This window comes from Fonsecaea monophora (genome assembly GCF_001642475.1).
Source record: "Fonsecaea monophora strain CBS 269.37 chromosome Unknown Scaff61, whole genome shotgun sequence".
In the NCBI taxonomy this organism is placed as follows: domain Eukaryota; kingdom Fungi; phylum Ascomycota; class Eurotiomycetes; order Chaetothyriales; family Herpotrichiellaceae; genus Fonsecaea; species Fonsecaea monophora.
The window spans coordinates 1-15,778 of NW_019173992.1; the positions used below are offsets into that span (position 1 = coordinate 1).

Sequence of the window (15,778 nt, forward strand, 5' to 3'; positions counted from 1 at the left end):
GCGGGAAAAGGTGGGGGGGGGGGGGGGGGGGAGCATGTCGAGCTTTGGGCCAAATCCGGGGAACACCTAAGCGAGCCTGTGCTTCTTGGCCACCCATTGGCGAGTCTAGGCCAAGGAAGTTTCATCGACTACCACGACTACCAAAGTAACTTGCGCGTCCTCTGTAGGTCATGTGAAGGGCAGACTATGATTGCGATTTGCTGTCACAAGACTCGGTATACATGTAGCAGCACTCGTAGCAAAGTACCCCGAGTTTGCAGCTGAGATGGGCTTTCTGATCAGATCTACAATAGTTCTCCGCCTCCTCAAAGTACCATATCAGCTTCTCCATATACAATGGTACTGTGAGCATCTATCTCTGCACTGCTGATGCTGCTGCTGCTGCCGCTACCCATAGCGATCACCGGATAAAGTCAAACCCACCATTCACGCCAATGATCATGCCTGTCGTCCATCGCGCCTCGGGCATACAGTGCAGAGCCACAGCGTCCCCAATCTCGTAATCATAGGCCACGCGACCATTGAATGACTTTGCAATGGCCTTCATCTCGTCAGTGTCCGTGTCGCGGATGGGCCCCAACGGTGTCATCGTGTTCATGAGGGCCACCTTTTCCGCCACGTACGGGATGGGTTGCATGTCGGTCAGCACGGGGCCCACGTTGAGGGCGTTGACAGTCGCTCGCTCGGCCAGTTCGCGCGACCACGTTCTCGTCATGGCGTCGAGTGCGGCTTTCGTGCCTCCGTAGACGGTGTGTCCGAGTGTGCCGATGGTGGCCGAGATTGAAGAGATGTTTATGACCCGCCCAGATCGGTCGTGGGGTAGGTATGGTAGAACCGCCTGCATAACGAGGATTGGTCCAAGTACGTTGATGGCATAGGAATCATAGAAGCTCTTTGTGGTGATATCCGGCAGGAGATCCGCCGGACAGACTCCCGCGTTGTTGACGACAATGTCGATTTGGAACCGACCACCCTCTGGCGGGGTGAGAGACCGTCTGGCGGCTTCGACGATTTTATCCCCAGCGTCTGGTTGTCCAAGATCGGCTCGAACGCAGACAGCCCTCGTGCCGTACTCTGCCTGTATCTCGGCCACCAGGGTCTCGCTCTTGGTGATGGACGACTCCGATGTATAGTTGAAACAGACGTCCGCGCCTCGGGCTGCCAGACTTCTCACAACAGCTGCCCCAATGCCTGGATACCGTTGTCAGTGGGGTCGTTGCTTATGTCTTTGTGTGTGTCTCTCTCTACCTCTTGATCCTCCTGTGACTATAGCAACTTTTCCCTGGAACGGTCCTCGGCCCCTAGCGCAAGAACCCATCCTCAATCAAGTTTTTTCTTAGAGGGAGAGAAAGGCTAGACAAGATGTTTCTGTCACCTGGAGATCTCACTTCAAGGTATTGAGGATGATTTGTCTATTGACAGAGGCAAAAAGTGCAAACTACTTTAAGGGGCTTACAGCAAGACGTACATGGACCACATGCCCTGGATTCAATCCACCACGGCATCATCAAAGTTTCCGGCCCTCCACGCTCAAAGGTCTCTCGCGCCGGAAGTATGCATGCCGGAAATGCCGTACAAATGCCTAGCTTTACTGACCTATGATATTTTGTCTTTGGCGCTGCCGAGGCTGACGCAAAAGTAGGTTTTGTTTTCAAACCCAGAAACACGACCCTTGGTGACACAATACCCATAGCTGCCTACCGGCGATATCTTCCACACGATGGTTGTCACTGTCGTATACTGCATAGAGACCGTCTGCTCCCTATGCAGAGATCAACTTCGTAGCAGAGTTTTGTTAATACTCCATTTGGTTCACTGACATCTATTGCATTGCAGATCTGATGCACAACCAAACAGCATCACACTGGTCACTATACCGCAATCACGATGACCTGGTACAAGACTATTCTTCCCCGGCCACTATGGACTCCTCAGGATCCGACGCCATTATTGGGTCGTTGACGTGCACAATCTCTTTTCTCGCGGCATCCGAGGCGCCGGGCTGGTCCAGGTACCACGCGAGATCACCGCCCTCGAGTTCTCGAGCAGTTCGTCCGCGGCCTAGGAACTCGAAGCGATTGGATGATCGATACTTGAAGTTGAAGTCCTCCCAGCGTGGGGTGGTGATGAGTTCAAGGAAATGCACGGCTGAACCAGGCCAAGGGCCCCATACCGTACCATCTATCGTTCCATTCTTGTACCTAGAGCCACAAGGTAGTTAGAAGGGCCCGTTTTTTATCATTGCCTTCATGTTCTGGATAGGATAGAAAAGAAACAACGAACCATGATCGGCACGACGAAGTCCACACAAGGTCTTTCATGACAGAATCTTTGTGCTCTTGGAAGTCGTCCACTGCCTCCTGCTTTGGAGTGATGGACTTGATGTTCTCGGTCATGAGCTTCTCAGCAGCATTGTATGCAAACCTCAAACAAAACTCGAAACACGGGATCAGGGCGCCATTGGCCGTCGGGGAGTTAGGTCCGCTCGTGACTGTAGTTTTATCCCGGTCAGTATCGCTGGACAATGTGTCGTGTTGGAAACGGACTAACTAAAGTAATTAGGAAATCCTGCAGCGCCAAATCCTAGATATGAGCGAGGCTCGTCTTTCCAGATTTCATTTATCACTTGGCCGCCCTCGCCTACCAAAGTGAATGGCGGGCAGAACGAGGTGTTGAATCCAGTGGCACAGATGAGAACGTCCAACTTGATGTGCGTGCCATCGTCGAGGATGAGGCCGTCCGGGACGACTTCTCGAATTTCCTCGGTCTGGACCGTGACATTGTCTGAGCACAATGCCTCAAGGTAGCCGTGTCCGGGAGTGATCCTATACATCGCGTTAGTCTTTGTGGATTTCGAGGAACGGAGTATGCTCACCGGCGGCACCCCAACGCGAACTCGGGCACGAGCTTGGGAATAAGTTCTTTTTTCTTGCTCAACTGGTCTATCATCTGCCTCCTCGTTTCCTCCGCCGCTTGCTTCTGTAAAGACGAGTTCTTGACCTGGATGTCGAAAAAGTGATTCATGGTGCTCTCGGCTCTTTTTCGATGTCGGAGAAATCCATCAGGATCACTTGCCCATGCCTCCTGCTGCTCTTTGGTGAAGACTGTTTCTCTTCCTTGTGGGGCGAGCTCAGCAACGAGTTCGGGAGTAATCCATGTAGGGGACCTGTGGAACGAAAACAAATGTTTTGCCACTGTGATAGGCACCTTGGTCAGCCATTACATACTAGGACATGATACGATGCCACATACTGACCTCGCTGGGCTTGAGGCACGATCTGAATGGCTGAGGATCCAGAGCCTATGACGCCGACGACTCTATCGTCCAGCTTGAGAGATGTATCGTAGTGTGCCGAGTGGGCGAGAACACCTTTGAAAGATTGCAGACCAGGAATGTCAGGCCACTTCCAGTTGCTGAGAGGGTGTTAATTCCGTAGCCCTGGGGGAAATTGAAGCTCTCACCTACTTTAGAAACCCGGTCGCATTGACTAGAACTTCCCCTTTGTCCACAATCTTCTCCCCTGTCTTCAAGTTGTCGATCTCTACCTCCCATTGTCCAGTGGAGTCATTCCACACGGCCTTTGAGACTCGATGCTCGAGATGCACAAAGTCATACACCCCATATGCCTTGGCTCTACCGGTGAAGTACTCTAGCAGCTCCTTCCAGTCCACATACGCGCGAGACCAGTACGGGTTTCCCTCCCAAGAAAACGAATAGGCATGCGAAGGTACGTCGCACGAACAGCTCCATAGATGTCAGCGGCCGGAGAGTTGGCTTGTGACATGGAAGAACATACCCTGGATAGCGATTCTCAAACCACGTTCCCGCAACTCCTGCATTCTTCTCGTAAATGACCAGCTCAACTGGCTTTCCCGGGAATCTCTCCTTGAAGATCTTGACGGCCGCAATTCCCGATACACCACAGCCAACGACAATGATTCTAATCGGCCGCGGTTTCCACATGTAATGAGACGAATACTGGTAGGTAGATTTTGTGCCATTGACGACGCCATTTTTTGACGTGTCGTGGACGCCGTTCGTTGCCGCCTCGATTGCCATGGTGTGACTGGTAAAGCGCTGTCGAAGTCTCTGTTAAACTTGATTCCCGATTTTGGGAATATCAAACCTCAAGCAGAGGCATGTGTTGTCACAAATTTAACATGGTGGGAATCCATAGATCGGAATATAAGCCTCCGTTATCATCATCTCCGTGAAAAATAAGAGTGCCTAGCCTCAGGATAGAGTGTTATGGGGTCCTGGTGGAATAACGGAATTCACATCTCCGTCGTAGAGGCTTTCACATCGTTGATGGGAAGCAGTCATGAGACCGCTGTGATAGGGAAGCGACCCCTTGCTTGAGAAGCTGAGAGGTCAGGATACGAGAAACCACTAGAGGGTTTCTCGCTAAACTTCGAGCGGGTTGGAGTGGCAGTTCCAGCCGACCATCCCCCACGATTGACAAGCAGATCCAGCCGAGGCGTCTCTCCATGAGTGTAAACCTCAAGATTTAAGCCCAAGAAGTTGGAGTCTTTGTCGGACGTTTGCTCGAGCACAATCCTCCGCATTCTGTCGTGGCTTTCGTAATGCTCCGTCACGTGCATAAGTAAACCACAGCTGGGAGTGTACCGAGTATATGTGTGGGATATATGGACTGCCGGAAAGGCTTGCTGACCTGACAGGGTCCAAGGAGTCGCGAACAAATGGGTTCACGACCAGTACGGCATATACATAACGGGAGTCTTGTTTGCGCTTGTGTAATGAACAAGTCCAAGCTGAGTAATGCGATGTTTTTGTCATGTATATGTAATATCTGCGGAAATGGACCGCCATATACTCCTTCGAGTGGGTACTCGTATGTACGTGTGCAGGTAAGTACAAGGACGAGCGGCGGAGAGGTGGTTTGGTAGGTGGAAGGATTGATGGGTGAATGGGAAAATGGAATCGTGATTCGCCTAGGGACGAGTAAGGCAAGTAAGGAGTAGTTCTCGGTAGTAGTGGCATAATAATATAATATGAGTTGTGGAGCCAGTAATATGTCCTGCAGGGCCTAGGTAGATGTCCAAAGAGGAAGGTGGATGAACCCAATACGGGGAAGCAACTTGGTCGCTTTTTTCCCAAGTACCGTCGACGGGTATATACCGAGTACCGAGTACTTTAATGCTCCTACATGCCTTTCAAGTCTGCATACATACTCGTTCCTTAGTCCCTGACACAGCTTGTGCGGTCCGTGGAAGCACTTTGCTTAGGGGTGGGTGGGACTACAGTAGGTTTGGGGGCTGAGTGAGGATATAACGAGTGGCTAAGTAAGTACCTCGCAGACAGAGTTGTGAAGGGGCTGACTAACGAAGTCGTTGAGGACTGTTATTTACTGCCACGAGTAGCCCAATAATGGAACCTGAGCCTTGTCAAAATTGCATTGACAAATTCACTTGTCCACGTATCGAGACATGGTCGTTTGACCTGCAAATCCTCCTTCCAAGTAGTCGGGGCCCACAATGAATAAAAAGTCAAACCAGACCCGCACAGACTGTCTTTTCTTGGTAGTCAGCACGATCTGGTTTACTGGCACCCAGCTGGCACCGATACTGGTGCTCCTGTCTTTGTCACGCCTGATGAGATGGCAAAAACGCATCAGATTGTCAAAAGTTCCCCGACGGACAGCCTCATCGCGGGTCCGTGGGTCCAAATTCGCAACCACAGCATCCATTTGTGCCTCTTCACCAGCGTCTCTGGACCAGACCCAAGGCTTGCTTACCTTACCCCTTAACGTTTACCCTGAGGCACACTGCTTACCTGCCTGTGGTACCTATGACATGGTCGATGCTACACCACGAACCATGCTGAAACCAGCTGTGACTGAGCCTTGCCGACTCCACTGCGCGCACTACCCACCTCGTGAGATGCCTTGAATAACGGAAGGATATAAAACTGCACACTTGCTCGCAGGCCTGGAGCATGTATGTCATCACCAGCATCCTGGAGGAAGCTCTAGTTGGTAGACCGCTGATGACAATGAGATCCGAACAAACCCAACAAACATCTACAAACGCGGGGCCGGGGACGGGAGTCTTTTGCTCCCTCGAGGACTTCCTTACCAACGACTTTGACTATGTCATCGTGGGCGGCGGGACTGCCGGTGCAGTGGTGGCAGCGCGGCTGAGCGAGGACCCCAACGTCCGCGTGGGCGTCCTTGAAGCCGGCCAGAACCGTCTGGGAGATCCCCTGGTCGAGACGCCGGGGACGCTGGCGTTCCTTCTAAGAAATCCAACGTACGCGTGGGACTTTACGACGGTGCCTCAGGTATGTATTGTCTCTGAACATAAAGGGGTTGAAGAAGTCGACGAACTAAACTAATCCTCCGTGAACGTGCAGACCGCCAACAACAACAGATCCTACCATGTCACACGCGGCAAAGTCCTCGGAGGCTCCAGCGCCATCAACTTCATGGCCTACACGTACCCGTCGCGACGCGATTGGGACGAGATGAAAGAGCTGGGCGTCACCGGGTGGTCGTGGGATGACATGTACCCCTATTATCGACGGGTCGAGCACTACGACCCCGCGACCAAGCCCGAGCCAGAGTTCTACCCGATCGACACGGCGGTGCACGGCAGCGAGGGCCCCATCCACACGTCGTGTGCCAGCGCGCGGACCTCGACCGAAGATGCCGTCCTTGCCGCCCTGCAGGAGACGTCGGGTCTGCCACTGGCCAAGGAGCCGTACTCGGACTCGGGTGACCACCAGGGTTGGTTTGGGTGCTTGAACGCCATCGACCGCAGCGTCAACAAGGGCACGCGCAGCTACGCGGCGACGGGGTACATTGCGCCAATCCTGCAACGCACCAACCTGAAGATCCTGACGGAAGCCACAGCCACCAAGGTCATCTTAGAACAAGACAATGGCGACCCCACATCGAAGATCGCGCGAGGCGTGGAATTCGCCCATGCGGGCCGTCACACCCCCTTACATACCGTCCGCGCCAAAGCCGAAGTCATCCTCTGTGCCGGTGCGATCCAGACACCGCAACTCCTAGAGCTCTCTGGGATCGGCGACGCGTCGATCTTGCGCGCGGCGGGCGTGACTCCACAAGTCGAGAATCCGCACGTGGGCGCCAACGCGCAGGAGCAGATCATGACCAACGTGAGCTACGAGCTCGCCGACGGGGAAACCAGTCTTGACAGCATCTACACGGACCCGACGTTCCTGCCCGCGCAGCAGGCGCTGTACGCCACGTCGCGCGAGGGTCTCCTGGCCAACAGCCCCGGGCTGAACGGCTTCACGTCGTACGCGGGGCTGGTGAGCGCGAGCACGCTGGAACGAACCGTGTCGTCGCTGGCCTCTCTCCCACCCATTTCGTCCTCGTCACCGTCATTGCCCGCGCCAGAGATCGATTCCCGACAGGCAAGAATCCTCGCGTCGCGGCTCGCCTCGCCCACCGCCTCGGCGATCCAGTACATCCTCATCGCGGCGTTTTGCGACACTCGCAACGGCAACGCCGACATGTCCAAGTTCATGCCCGGTCCGCCGCCGCCGGCGGCGGCATTCTCATCATCCCCAAATCCACCGTCGACAAACCCTTGCATCTCCCTACAAACCGTCCTCATGTACCCGGCCTCCAGGGGCTCCGTGCACATCACGTCCGCAGACCCGTTCGCCCCACCGCGGATCGACTATGGCCTCCTCTCGCACCCGGCCGATGTCGACGTCCTCGCCGCGGGCCTCGCCCTCGTCGACCGCGTGTTCACTTCGCCGCACCTCCGCCCGCGCGTCAAGCGCCGCGTGTACCCTGCCGAGGGGGTCGATGTGCAGAACCCCTCCGTGGCGCGGGACATTGTGCGCGAGGCCGTGACGCTGATCAACCACCCGCTGGGGACGTGCGCGCTGGGCAAAGTCGTCGACGACCGGCTACGGGTCAAAGGTCCCGTGCGGGGACTGCGAGTCGTCGACGCCAGCGTGCTGCCTATGCAGCCGAGCGCGTTCCCCATGGCGACCGTCTACGCGATTGGAGAGAAGGGCGCGGCCATGATCAAGGAGGATCGGGTCTCCAGCAAGGCTTCGTAGACAAGGGGAACCGCGGTCTTTAGTGTACTCGGTATATCCCACGTTGTTCATCGTAGAGAAACAATGTCCTCGATAAGTAACAACTTGATCTCGTCCTTCACAAGCAAGTCCACTCAAGGAGCGATTTGGATAATATGAACTCCTGACCATCGAGTAATTTTGTCACCAGATGCCCTGTCCAGTAGTCGTCCCCATTTGCTGGTTGGATCTGCATCCTTGTCGGTTCAATTACAATGATCCCGCAGACTGTTCTTCGCAAGCATTCATTATCATTATCACTAGGGGTTACCGAGATCTGGCCTCTTGACAAGATTCCCAAATCCTGTCTTCCAGGTCAAGCCCACTGAGACTCGATTAGGTGAAGTCTTCTTCGTACACTAAGACATCATTCTTTCGCTAGATCATTTCATTGCCCTTCACAATTCATCACACCTGAAAGATCGACGGAAAGCCGGTCACGCACTCAGGACGCTTTCTGTCTCTTTCACGATTTCGGGCACACATAAGCCTGCGGCAAACCACCCAAAGCTGCGCAACTTGATGTTACGATTTGCAGTCTCATGCACGGCCAGATCAAGACAGGCAGCAGCGAGGCAAACAAACCCAGAATCACCGTCATCCATAGTCAAGACCTCCATTCGTGACTTGATTTGCCGAAGTTCGTGATTGAATTGCAACTTCATGTAATCGGATTGCTCCCGTTGGCGTTTGGTTGCTGCTCCAGAGCGACCTAAGATCTTGCCGATGAACACTTCTTTCTCGGTCAGTTGCTCCGTGCGCCGAACTGCATATGAAGACATTATGTCCGTCAACATCGATTCATAACTCGCCCATGTTAGCTTAGCCTAGCGTCATCCATACAAAACTTACTAGTCTCTCACTTCCCTCGCGGCAGCAAGAAAGGTCTCAATACGGGAGAAGCCGAGATGATTCTCCACCCAGTCGCAAACATCTCTCAATACTTCATCGGTAGCAGGGTTGCTGAATAGCGAGGAGGTATCGTCCTCGAGGTCATCAAAGAAGGCATCCTCGTTCACGGCTCGATATAAACGACCCAAAATGCGATCCGACTCGTAGTAGCGATAGCGCTGGCGGCCGTCTGGCATAGGTGTCTCTTCTTCGGGTCTTTTGATCCCTTGCTCGACCTTGATACTTGCACTTGGAGCCATAAAGTCAGGTCTATACTCGGGGCCTCGCGGGATCCGCTTGGTGTCCACAGGGACGCCACTCTTGGAAAAGTCCACGGCGTTGGAATGTAACTCGGCGAGCAGGAGGCACTTGTCTGAGAGGGTGCCGTCAAGGTCAGCGAAGACTTGGTGGAGACTGGCGATCCTCCCAAGTTGGTCATTTTGCATAAAGTCAACAAAGAACCCGGCCATGTCGTCGGCAGTGACTGCCCGGCCAATGTTCATAGGCACCACTGGCAGATATGCAGCGGGAATGACAGTCTTCTGGGGCAAGAGCTCATCGTCGTAGATGACGTTGAAGAGATCACCATCTAGGTCGCCGCCACTCAGCATACTGGGTAGGTCGCGAGTACCCCGCTGGCTGAAGACAATGCTGTTGTGGAGGTTCCAGAGTGGAGACTCGTCAGGTGGTGCCACGGCTTGAACAAGTTGCACATCGCCAGGATGTAGAGCAGGTGACCGCGTGACAGCCACACGTCCACTCAAGCAGGAATGGCTTCCGGTCTTCTTATCCAAAAAGGTCACAAAGACCTCGCCTTCCTCAAGCCAACCAGTTTCGTCGCTGATCCCGTAGAGCGTGAGAGCTTCTGGGACCAGGATGCGACTCCGATATTTGATCTCTCGGAGCTGGACTTGTAATAGTGCTCCCAGGATATCCCTCAAAAAGCTGTCTCCCGTGGCATCAACGCCAATGCAATCTAGATATTTGAGAAGCGTGGGCAACCCGCTATTACCATCGGAGAGGTGTTCGTTGATAAAGGCAAGAGCAACAGATCTGGAGGAGGCGCTGAGACGTAGTCGCTGCATAGCCTGTTCTTGCAGCCTTTCAAAAGCCGAGTCAGGAACCCCAAGGTCCTCCAGGATTTTGATTATTTGGCGGTTCAGCTTGAAAGGGAGTGGCCGAAGATTAGAGCCGCAGATTTCAATCTCGTCGGATGGGCTACCTGTGAACTTGACCATTGATTCTCGTAGATGTATCTGGTCTCCCTCCAGGCGCGTGTCGACTGTAAGCATTCCTTTGGCACCTGACAAGCAGTTAGCAAAGGCCCTTGAACCACTTTGGCTCACCTTAACTCACCCTTGTACCTAATCTGGTAGGAAGTAGGTTGATCGCCGGCCAGCACATTTCCCCTCAGCCGTTTCCAGGTGGTCCTTGAAACTGTACCACAACCATCCGTGAACAAATATCGTCCATACTTGACGTCAGGGTCCACTCGGACGATGTTCGGATGCACCCGTATAGCCGATTTGGTCTCAGAGAATGCCTGACCAATTCGTGCCGCACATTTGGCCGGACACCTGATCACACTGAAGTCTCCAAGCTTGCTGATGAGGTCTTTTGCAAATAGCAAAGAGCCATCATGGACAAAAGGTCGCATGAACCAACATGTTTGTGACCGCAAGGACGAGTGCGAGAAACCGAGGAAGTCAAAGTGTTCGTTGGCAATGTCCAAGCCATTACGAAGAATTGACTTGAAACGGCCCTGCAGGACTCGTTCATTGGAAGTGTCCCTATCAAACTCGATGCGTGATCCATCCTCCTCGGAAAATAGAACCCGGAGAAAGCAGTCAGAATGTGTGCGGTATTGTCGCAAGACACGGTTCGACGTGATGAGCTCTGGACCATACAGGTATATGCCAGTAGGGGTAACAGTGACGCGGTGAGTCGACACCAAGTCTTGCGAGGAACTCTGCGCGGTATCGCAATCAAGGAAAGGATTCGCGTCCTGTTGAAGACTGTTTAACGCAATGTTCACAGCGCTGTTTTTCTGGTCATTGGTGGCATCATTATGAAAGAGTTGTAGATTAAGTCGTCGCACAACCGAAATCATTGTCTGTTCGCCTGACCGAGCTACCAAGTCACTCATCGCGGGCAGGAGGGACTGGACGTCTGCTGGAGAGAGGACGCCGTTGGCCCACAATCCATGTATTTGAAACCTCCATGCGAAAGAGCAATTTAGTGCCGCAACATGTGAATTCAGACTGGACAATTGTCTTGAGAAGCTGGCTTGTCGGAAAGGGGGAGAAGTGGCTGGCAGATTTGTGATAGGAAAACGATGGTAAGTCATTGCCTTGACGCGGCGTTGCAGGTTAGCAGCTCCTGTTAACACGACCATGCTGTATGTCAGGCAGCTGCCGACGACGCCAGAATCAGAGCCTGGTAACGTGCACTCACGAAACCTCCTGGGAGGTTGCGAGTGTAGGAGTAAACCTTCAAACAACTCAGATAGGTCGGGAGTCGCTGCAGGGGCGTCATGCTCGTAGATTTTTGGGGCAGTTTCCAGCGTGATGGTCAAAGTACTGTAGGATTTCCCCGGTGATACAGCCAGAGCGAGGATGGAGTACAGGTCCATAACTAGATCGTGGCGCTTGGAAGGTGTGGCGGTAACTTGTACCACCAGTGCTCGTGTATCCCTTGTCAGCTTGCCGTCTGTATGGACCTCGAAATAAGGCACGAATGTAGTCTTTCCAGTCGCTGCCTCCCATCGGCCGCAGCGCAGTGTCGTAATTTTCAGATCCCTGTCTTTTTCGCCTTCTAGGGCTTCTGGGGCCAGCTTCGAAGACTTCTGCCATGCTTGGAGGCTCTGACGGTCCTTCTCTTCCTTGTGCAGCACACGCAGCCAGTGAGGATCCGCCCGTCTACGACTCACATCGAACAATGCAGGTCGCCCAGATGGAGATAAGAGGAGATTTGGGTAAGCACGTGCTTTGGACAAAAGGCTCCGTGCTTTGAGAGCATCTGGAATGGTGAGAGTCGCGAATGTCTTCCCAATCGCTTTCCGGACTTCGAAGACATAGATTTGAAATTCGGAGAGGATTGGAGTCAGGGACTCTCTCAACTTGTCTCTGGTGAACCTTGAGTCAAGGTTCGCAATGAATACCTCCATCGTTGGGGCGATACTTTGGGAAGATATGAAGTCCTGTGTCGAGCCAACAGAGACACGAGGTATTTAGGGACACAAGCTTAGCACTACTGGCAAATTGGTGTGCCTCGTGATCATGCTTGATTGGCACAGGCCTTTTGAGAGCATTTGACAAGCTTGTTCATGGGAGCATGTTGTGTAACACAAAGGATGGAGGGGGGAACTCAGGTGGGTGACTAACCAGCAACTATTTGGACCTGCCCAGCGCCGCATGTGATGATTAGGGAAGGCTTCCTTTAAATATCCTTCGTTCCTGGCGATCACTGCCAGCCATGTTAGAACATAATATGGCTTACCGTACCACCTTCTCACAGTAGGACGAACTTTCTTGTATCCAGTTCAATCACTTCAAGCAAGGGGCTAGCAGGAGCTCAATGGCCAAGGCCACCAGGGCATGCAGGGTTAGTGGGAGTGAGCTGGTGGGATACGGGCTTCCCCGCAGCTATCGTAACTAATCCACCCATAATTTGTCCATGTCATTGGGAGGGCGCCGATTTTGAAGATTCATTTTCACTGAACACTGTTATTTGAAAGATCCCCCTAGAGTCAGGTCATAACATCTCATACGCATCCCCTAGACATGGTCACAACCAACGGGACCTTGCCTCTTGATGGGGACACTTCTTCCGAAAACCCTCAACCCGCGCGCCCCGCCGAGTCACCAGCAGTTGAAGATCTATGTGAACATTTTGACTTGACGTCGCTCTCTCCTTCCACCCTTGCCATCCATGCCGACGACCCTCTCAACGTGGTCCACGATGTCGCCCCTCCTATTCACGTCTCCACGACCTTTCGTTATGACAACGACCCTGCGCAACTGCGCCCATATCATGAAAGATCGGAACCTATCTTTGAGCCCACGGAACATAACTACTCCCGCCATACGACACCCAGTACATCACGCTTGGAGACGATCCTAGGTGTGCTGCTGAAGAACCCTTGCTTGACATATTCTTCTGGGCTCGCTGCATTCAATGCACTGATCACGTTTCTGAACCCAAAGAGAGTGGCTATTGGTGCAGGATACCATGGATGCCATGGGGTGTTGAGACTCCACCAAAGGCTTTCTGGACTGCAGCTCCTGCCGCTGGACTGCAAACCGGAAGATTTGCAAGAGGGGGACCTTTTGCATCTGGAAACACCGGTCAATCCGACAGGGTTGGCCTTTGATATACAACATTACGCGGACATTGCGCATTCACGAGGTGCATACCTCAGCGTAGACTCCACGTTTGCGCCGCCGCCCCTACAGGATCCCTTCAAGCACGGTGCGGATATCGTCATGCATTCAGGTACAAAGTACTTTGGTGGCCACTCCGATTTACTGTGTGGCGTCTTGGCTGTGAAACAGAAGGAGTGGATACCCAAGATGTTGCAGGATCGGGTGTATCTGGGCTCCGTGATGGGCGGTTTGGAAGGTTGGCTTGGTGTGAGGAGTATTCGAACCCTGGAACTCCGAGTCATGAAGCAGAGTGAATCGGCGAGAAGGATAGTTGATGCCCTTGACGGCGCGCTGACGGGTCACACTGTCGGCACAGGCCTGTCTCTCTCTGACGCGGAGATCATCAAGTCCGTCGTTAAAAAGGTGGATCATGCGAGTCTGCAAACCAAGGATTACAAGACTTGGCTGAAGAAACAAATGCCCAACGGCTATGGCCCGGTATTTTCTATCGTTTTGAAATCGCAGGAGTTCGCGAGGGCATTGCCTAGCAAGCTCCATCTCTTCCATCACGCGACCAGTTTAGGTGGGATCGAGAGCTTGATTGAATGGAGGACAATGACCGATTCAACAGTGGAAAAGGATCTCCTGAGGGTCAGCATTGGCATTGAAGACGAAAAGGACCTGCTCGATGACCTGATCCAGGGTTTCAAGGCGCTGACCGCAGTCAACGGGACATCTAGCTAGATCTTCATTTCATAGACGTAGAGCACTTTAGAAGCCAACAGAGATCGTTTTCAAATCCATTTGGAAGGCCTTTGCTCATCAGGCTGGATCCCACCCCTAACTGCCCCATCACCAGCGATGCTGTCGACGACATCTGGCGTTTCCGTATCGAGATGCATACGTAAGGCATCCCCTTCTCTGAACTGTTTGCGCAGATCTGTACTCTGAATCTCCTTCTTGACGAGATGTGACTGTATGGGTTCTTCCAGCACTGGTGGTGGCGGGTGGATCACCCGTACTGGTTTCGGAGCATGGAGCTCCGGAGTATTAGGTGATTCTCCCGGGCTGACCGGAGAGTTGACTGCATTTGACCCCAGACGAAGTGTCATTTCAAACTCTTTATCCAACGCAGATGCCCCTCTGCTGCCCGAGAAGTTCCCTGTCTGTACTCTTTGTAGCATCCTAGGCCGCAAGATATCTGGGGGTTGACCACCCTGACGTGGTGGATGAGGGAGGGGTGCATTTCGTAGATCGTAGGCGCCGTTCATAGGACTTCCCGAGTGGTCACGCGACTGAGATTGCCCGCGGTTGGGCATCGGCGAGGCAGATCGGGCTCGTTGTCTGGCCTTTGAGATCTCAACTGGAGGTGTAGGCGCATCATCCCCGCCCTCGCCAATAATGACAGGGGGGGCTTCGATGAAGGAGACGCTGAGTCCTCTACCACGTCCCTTGCGCTTCGGTTTATTGGAGAAGGAGCTGACTGATTGACTGCGCCCTTGGTATTCAGGACGCAGGAAGTCGTTGATATCCTGTTCGGTAGTTCCAATGGGTTGAGCCCGAGGCCAGCGTTGAGAATTTGTGACGTCTATTCTTGGGACAGAGACCTTCTTCGGTGAGCGTTGGGGGGCGGAGGGATTCGCGAATGATTCAGACGTCGATGGTCTGGTAGAAACCGGCGAGCTCTGGTCAAGGTTCGAGGTGGCAGGGGTGCGTTGAGGATGCTGAAGACTATCTCCTGGCCGTGGTCCGCTCGAGAGAGATGTCCTGCCTGCAGCCAAAAACTCGTTCACGTCATCCGGAAGATCCCTCTCTTCATTTGTGTCACTTGTGTGCTTCTTGAACTTGCTCTTGGTGCGGGAGAGGGCTCCCTTTAGCCGCTCCCGTCTGGATTGTTTGTTGTTCTCGGCAGAGGTAGCGTTATCGACATTTTCGTCCTCGTCCATCGTCTTGACAATGGTACCACCATTCCAATAACACCATATTCAAGACGAGGGGTCTACAGAAGCGTCAATGATCGGCTGAGAAGCTGAAACGAGATGGATCCCACCGAGTGGAGATGAAGGACAGGCAACGTTGGCTTTAATACTCGTGTTGTCCGTGATGGGGACTGGAATGCGCATCAGGCTCACTATCCTTAGGTTGCATACGTCCGGGGTCCAAAGCGCGCGTCTAACATCTTCACACATTGCCGTGATAGTCAGTCGGTTGGCGATCAAACGTTTTGGGGATGGACCAGTTAGCACTGTAATCATGCATCCCCTTAGGCCAATGGCTGTTTAACTCGTTAATTAGAGCGGGGGGAACAGAAGGGAGGCTGACTGCGATGGCGATGCTCGAATTGGCGGCTTACCTCCCTTTATCGTTATCACCACGTGCTGAAGCTAAAAGGAGTGAACCTCGCGTGCCTCGGCAACTGAGGACGATCTCATCAAATTCCCAT

General features: G+C 53.3%; 5 protein-coding genes across 5 annotated transcripts; 2 read left to right on the top strand and 3 right to left on the bottom strand.

Moving 5' to 3' along the window:
• Positions 1-400: 400 nt before the first annotated feature.
• AYO21_07655 (hypothetical protein) lies at positions 401-4,060 on the bottom strand (the record flags this gene model as incomplete). Its single annotated transcript, XM_022657609.1, has 9 exons — positions 401-1,191; positions 1,702-1,762; positions 1,922-2,201; positions 2,284-2,491; positions 2,551-2,825; positions 2,876-3,166; positions 3,253-3,414; positions 3,467-3,745; positions 3,798-4,060. 9 exons carry the CDS (start codon positions 4,058-4,060, stop codon positions 401-403), a joined length of 2,610 nt encoding a protein of 869 aa, XP_022510017.1.
• Positions 4,061-5,956: 1,896 nt separating this feature from the next.
• On the top strand, positions 5,957-8,062 carry AYO21_07656 (hypothetical protein; the record flags this gene model as incomplete). Its single annotated transcript, XM_022657610.1, has 2 exons — positions 5,957-6,301; positions 6,374-8,062. The coding sequence occupies 2 exons, from the start codon at positions 5,957-5,959 to the stop codon at positions 8,060-8,062; spliced, it is 2,034 nt and encodes a 677-aa protein (XP_022510018.1).
• Positions 8,063-8,517: 455 nt separating this feature from the next.
• AYO21_07657 (hypothetical protein) lies at positions 8,518-12,137 on the bottom strand (the record flags this gene model as incomplete). The annotated part of the gene is made up of 3 exons (XM_022657611.1): positions 8,518-8,887; positions 8,933-10,274; positions 10,328-12,137. 3 exons carry the CDS (start codon positions 12,135-12,137, stop codon positions 8,518-8,520), a joined length of 3,522 nt encoding a protein of 1,173 aa, XP_022510019.1.
• A 616-nt stretch (positions 12,138-12,753) lies between these two features.
• Positions 12,754-14,079, top strand: AYO21_07658 (hypothetical protein; the record flags this gene model as incomplete). Its single annotated transcript, XM_022657612.1, has 1 exon — positions 12,754-14,079. The coding sequence occupies one exon, from the start codon at positions 12,754-12,756 to the stop codon at positions 14,077-14,079; it is 1,326 nt and encodes a 441-aa protein (XP_022510020.1).
• A 50-nt stretch (positions 14,080-14,129) lies between these two features.
• AYO21_07659 (hypothetical protein) lies at positions 14,130-15,281 on the bottom strand (the record flags this gene model as incomplete). Its single annotated transcript, XM_022657613.1, has 1 exon — positions 14,130-15,281. One exon carries the CDS (start codon positions 15,279-15,281, stop codon positions 14,130-14,132), a length of 1,152 nt encoding a protein of 383 aa, XP_022510021.1.
• Positions 15,282-15,778: the final 497 nt, after the last annotated feature.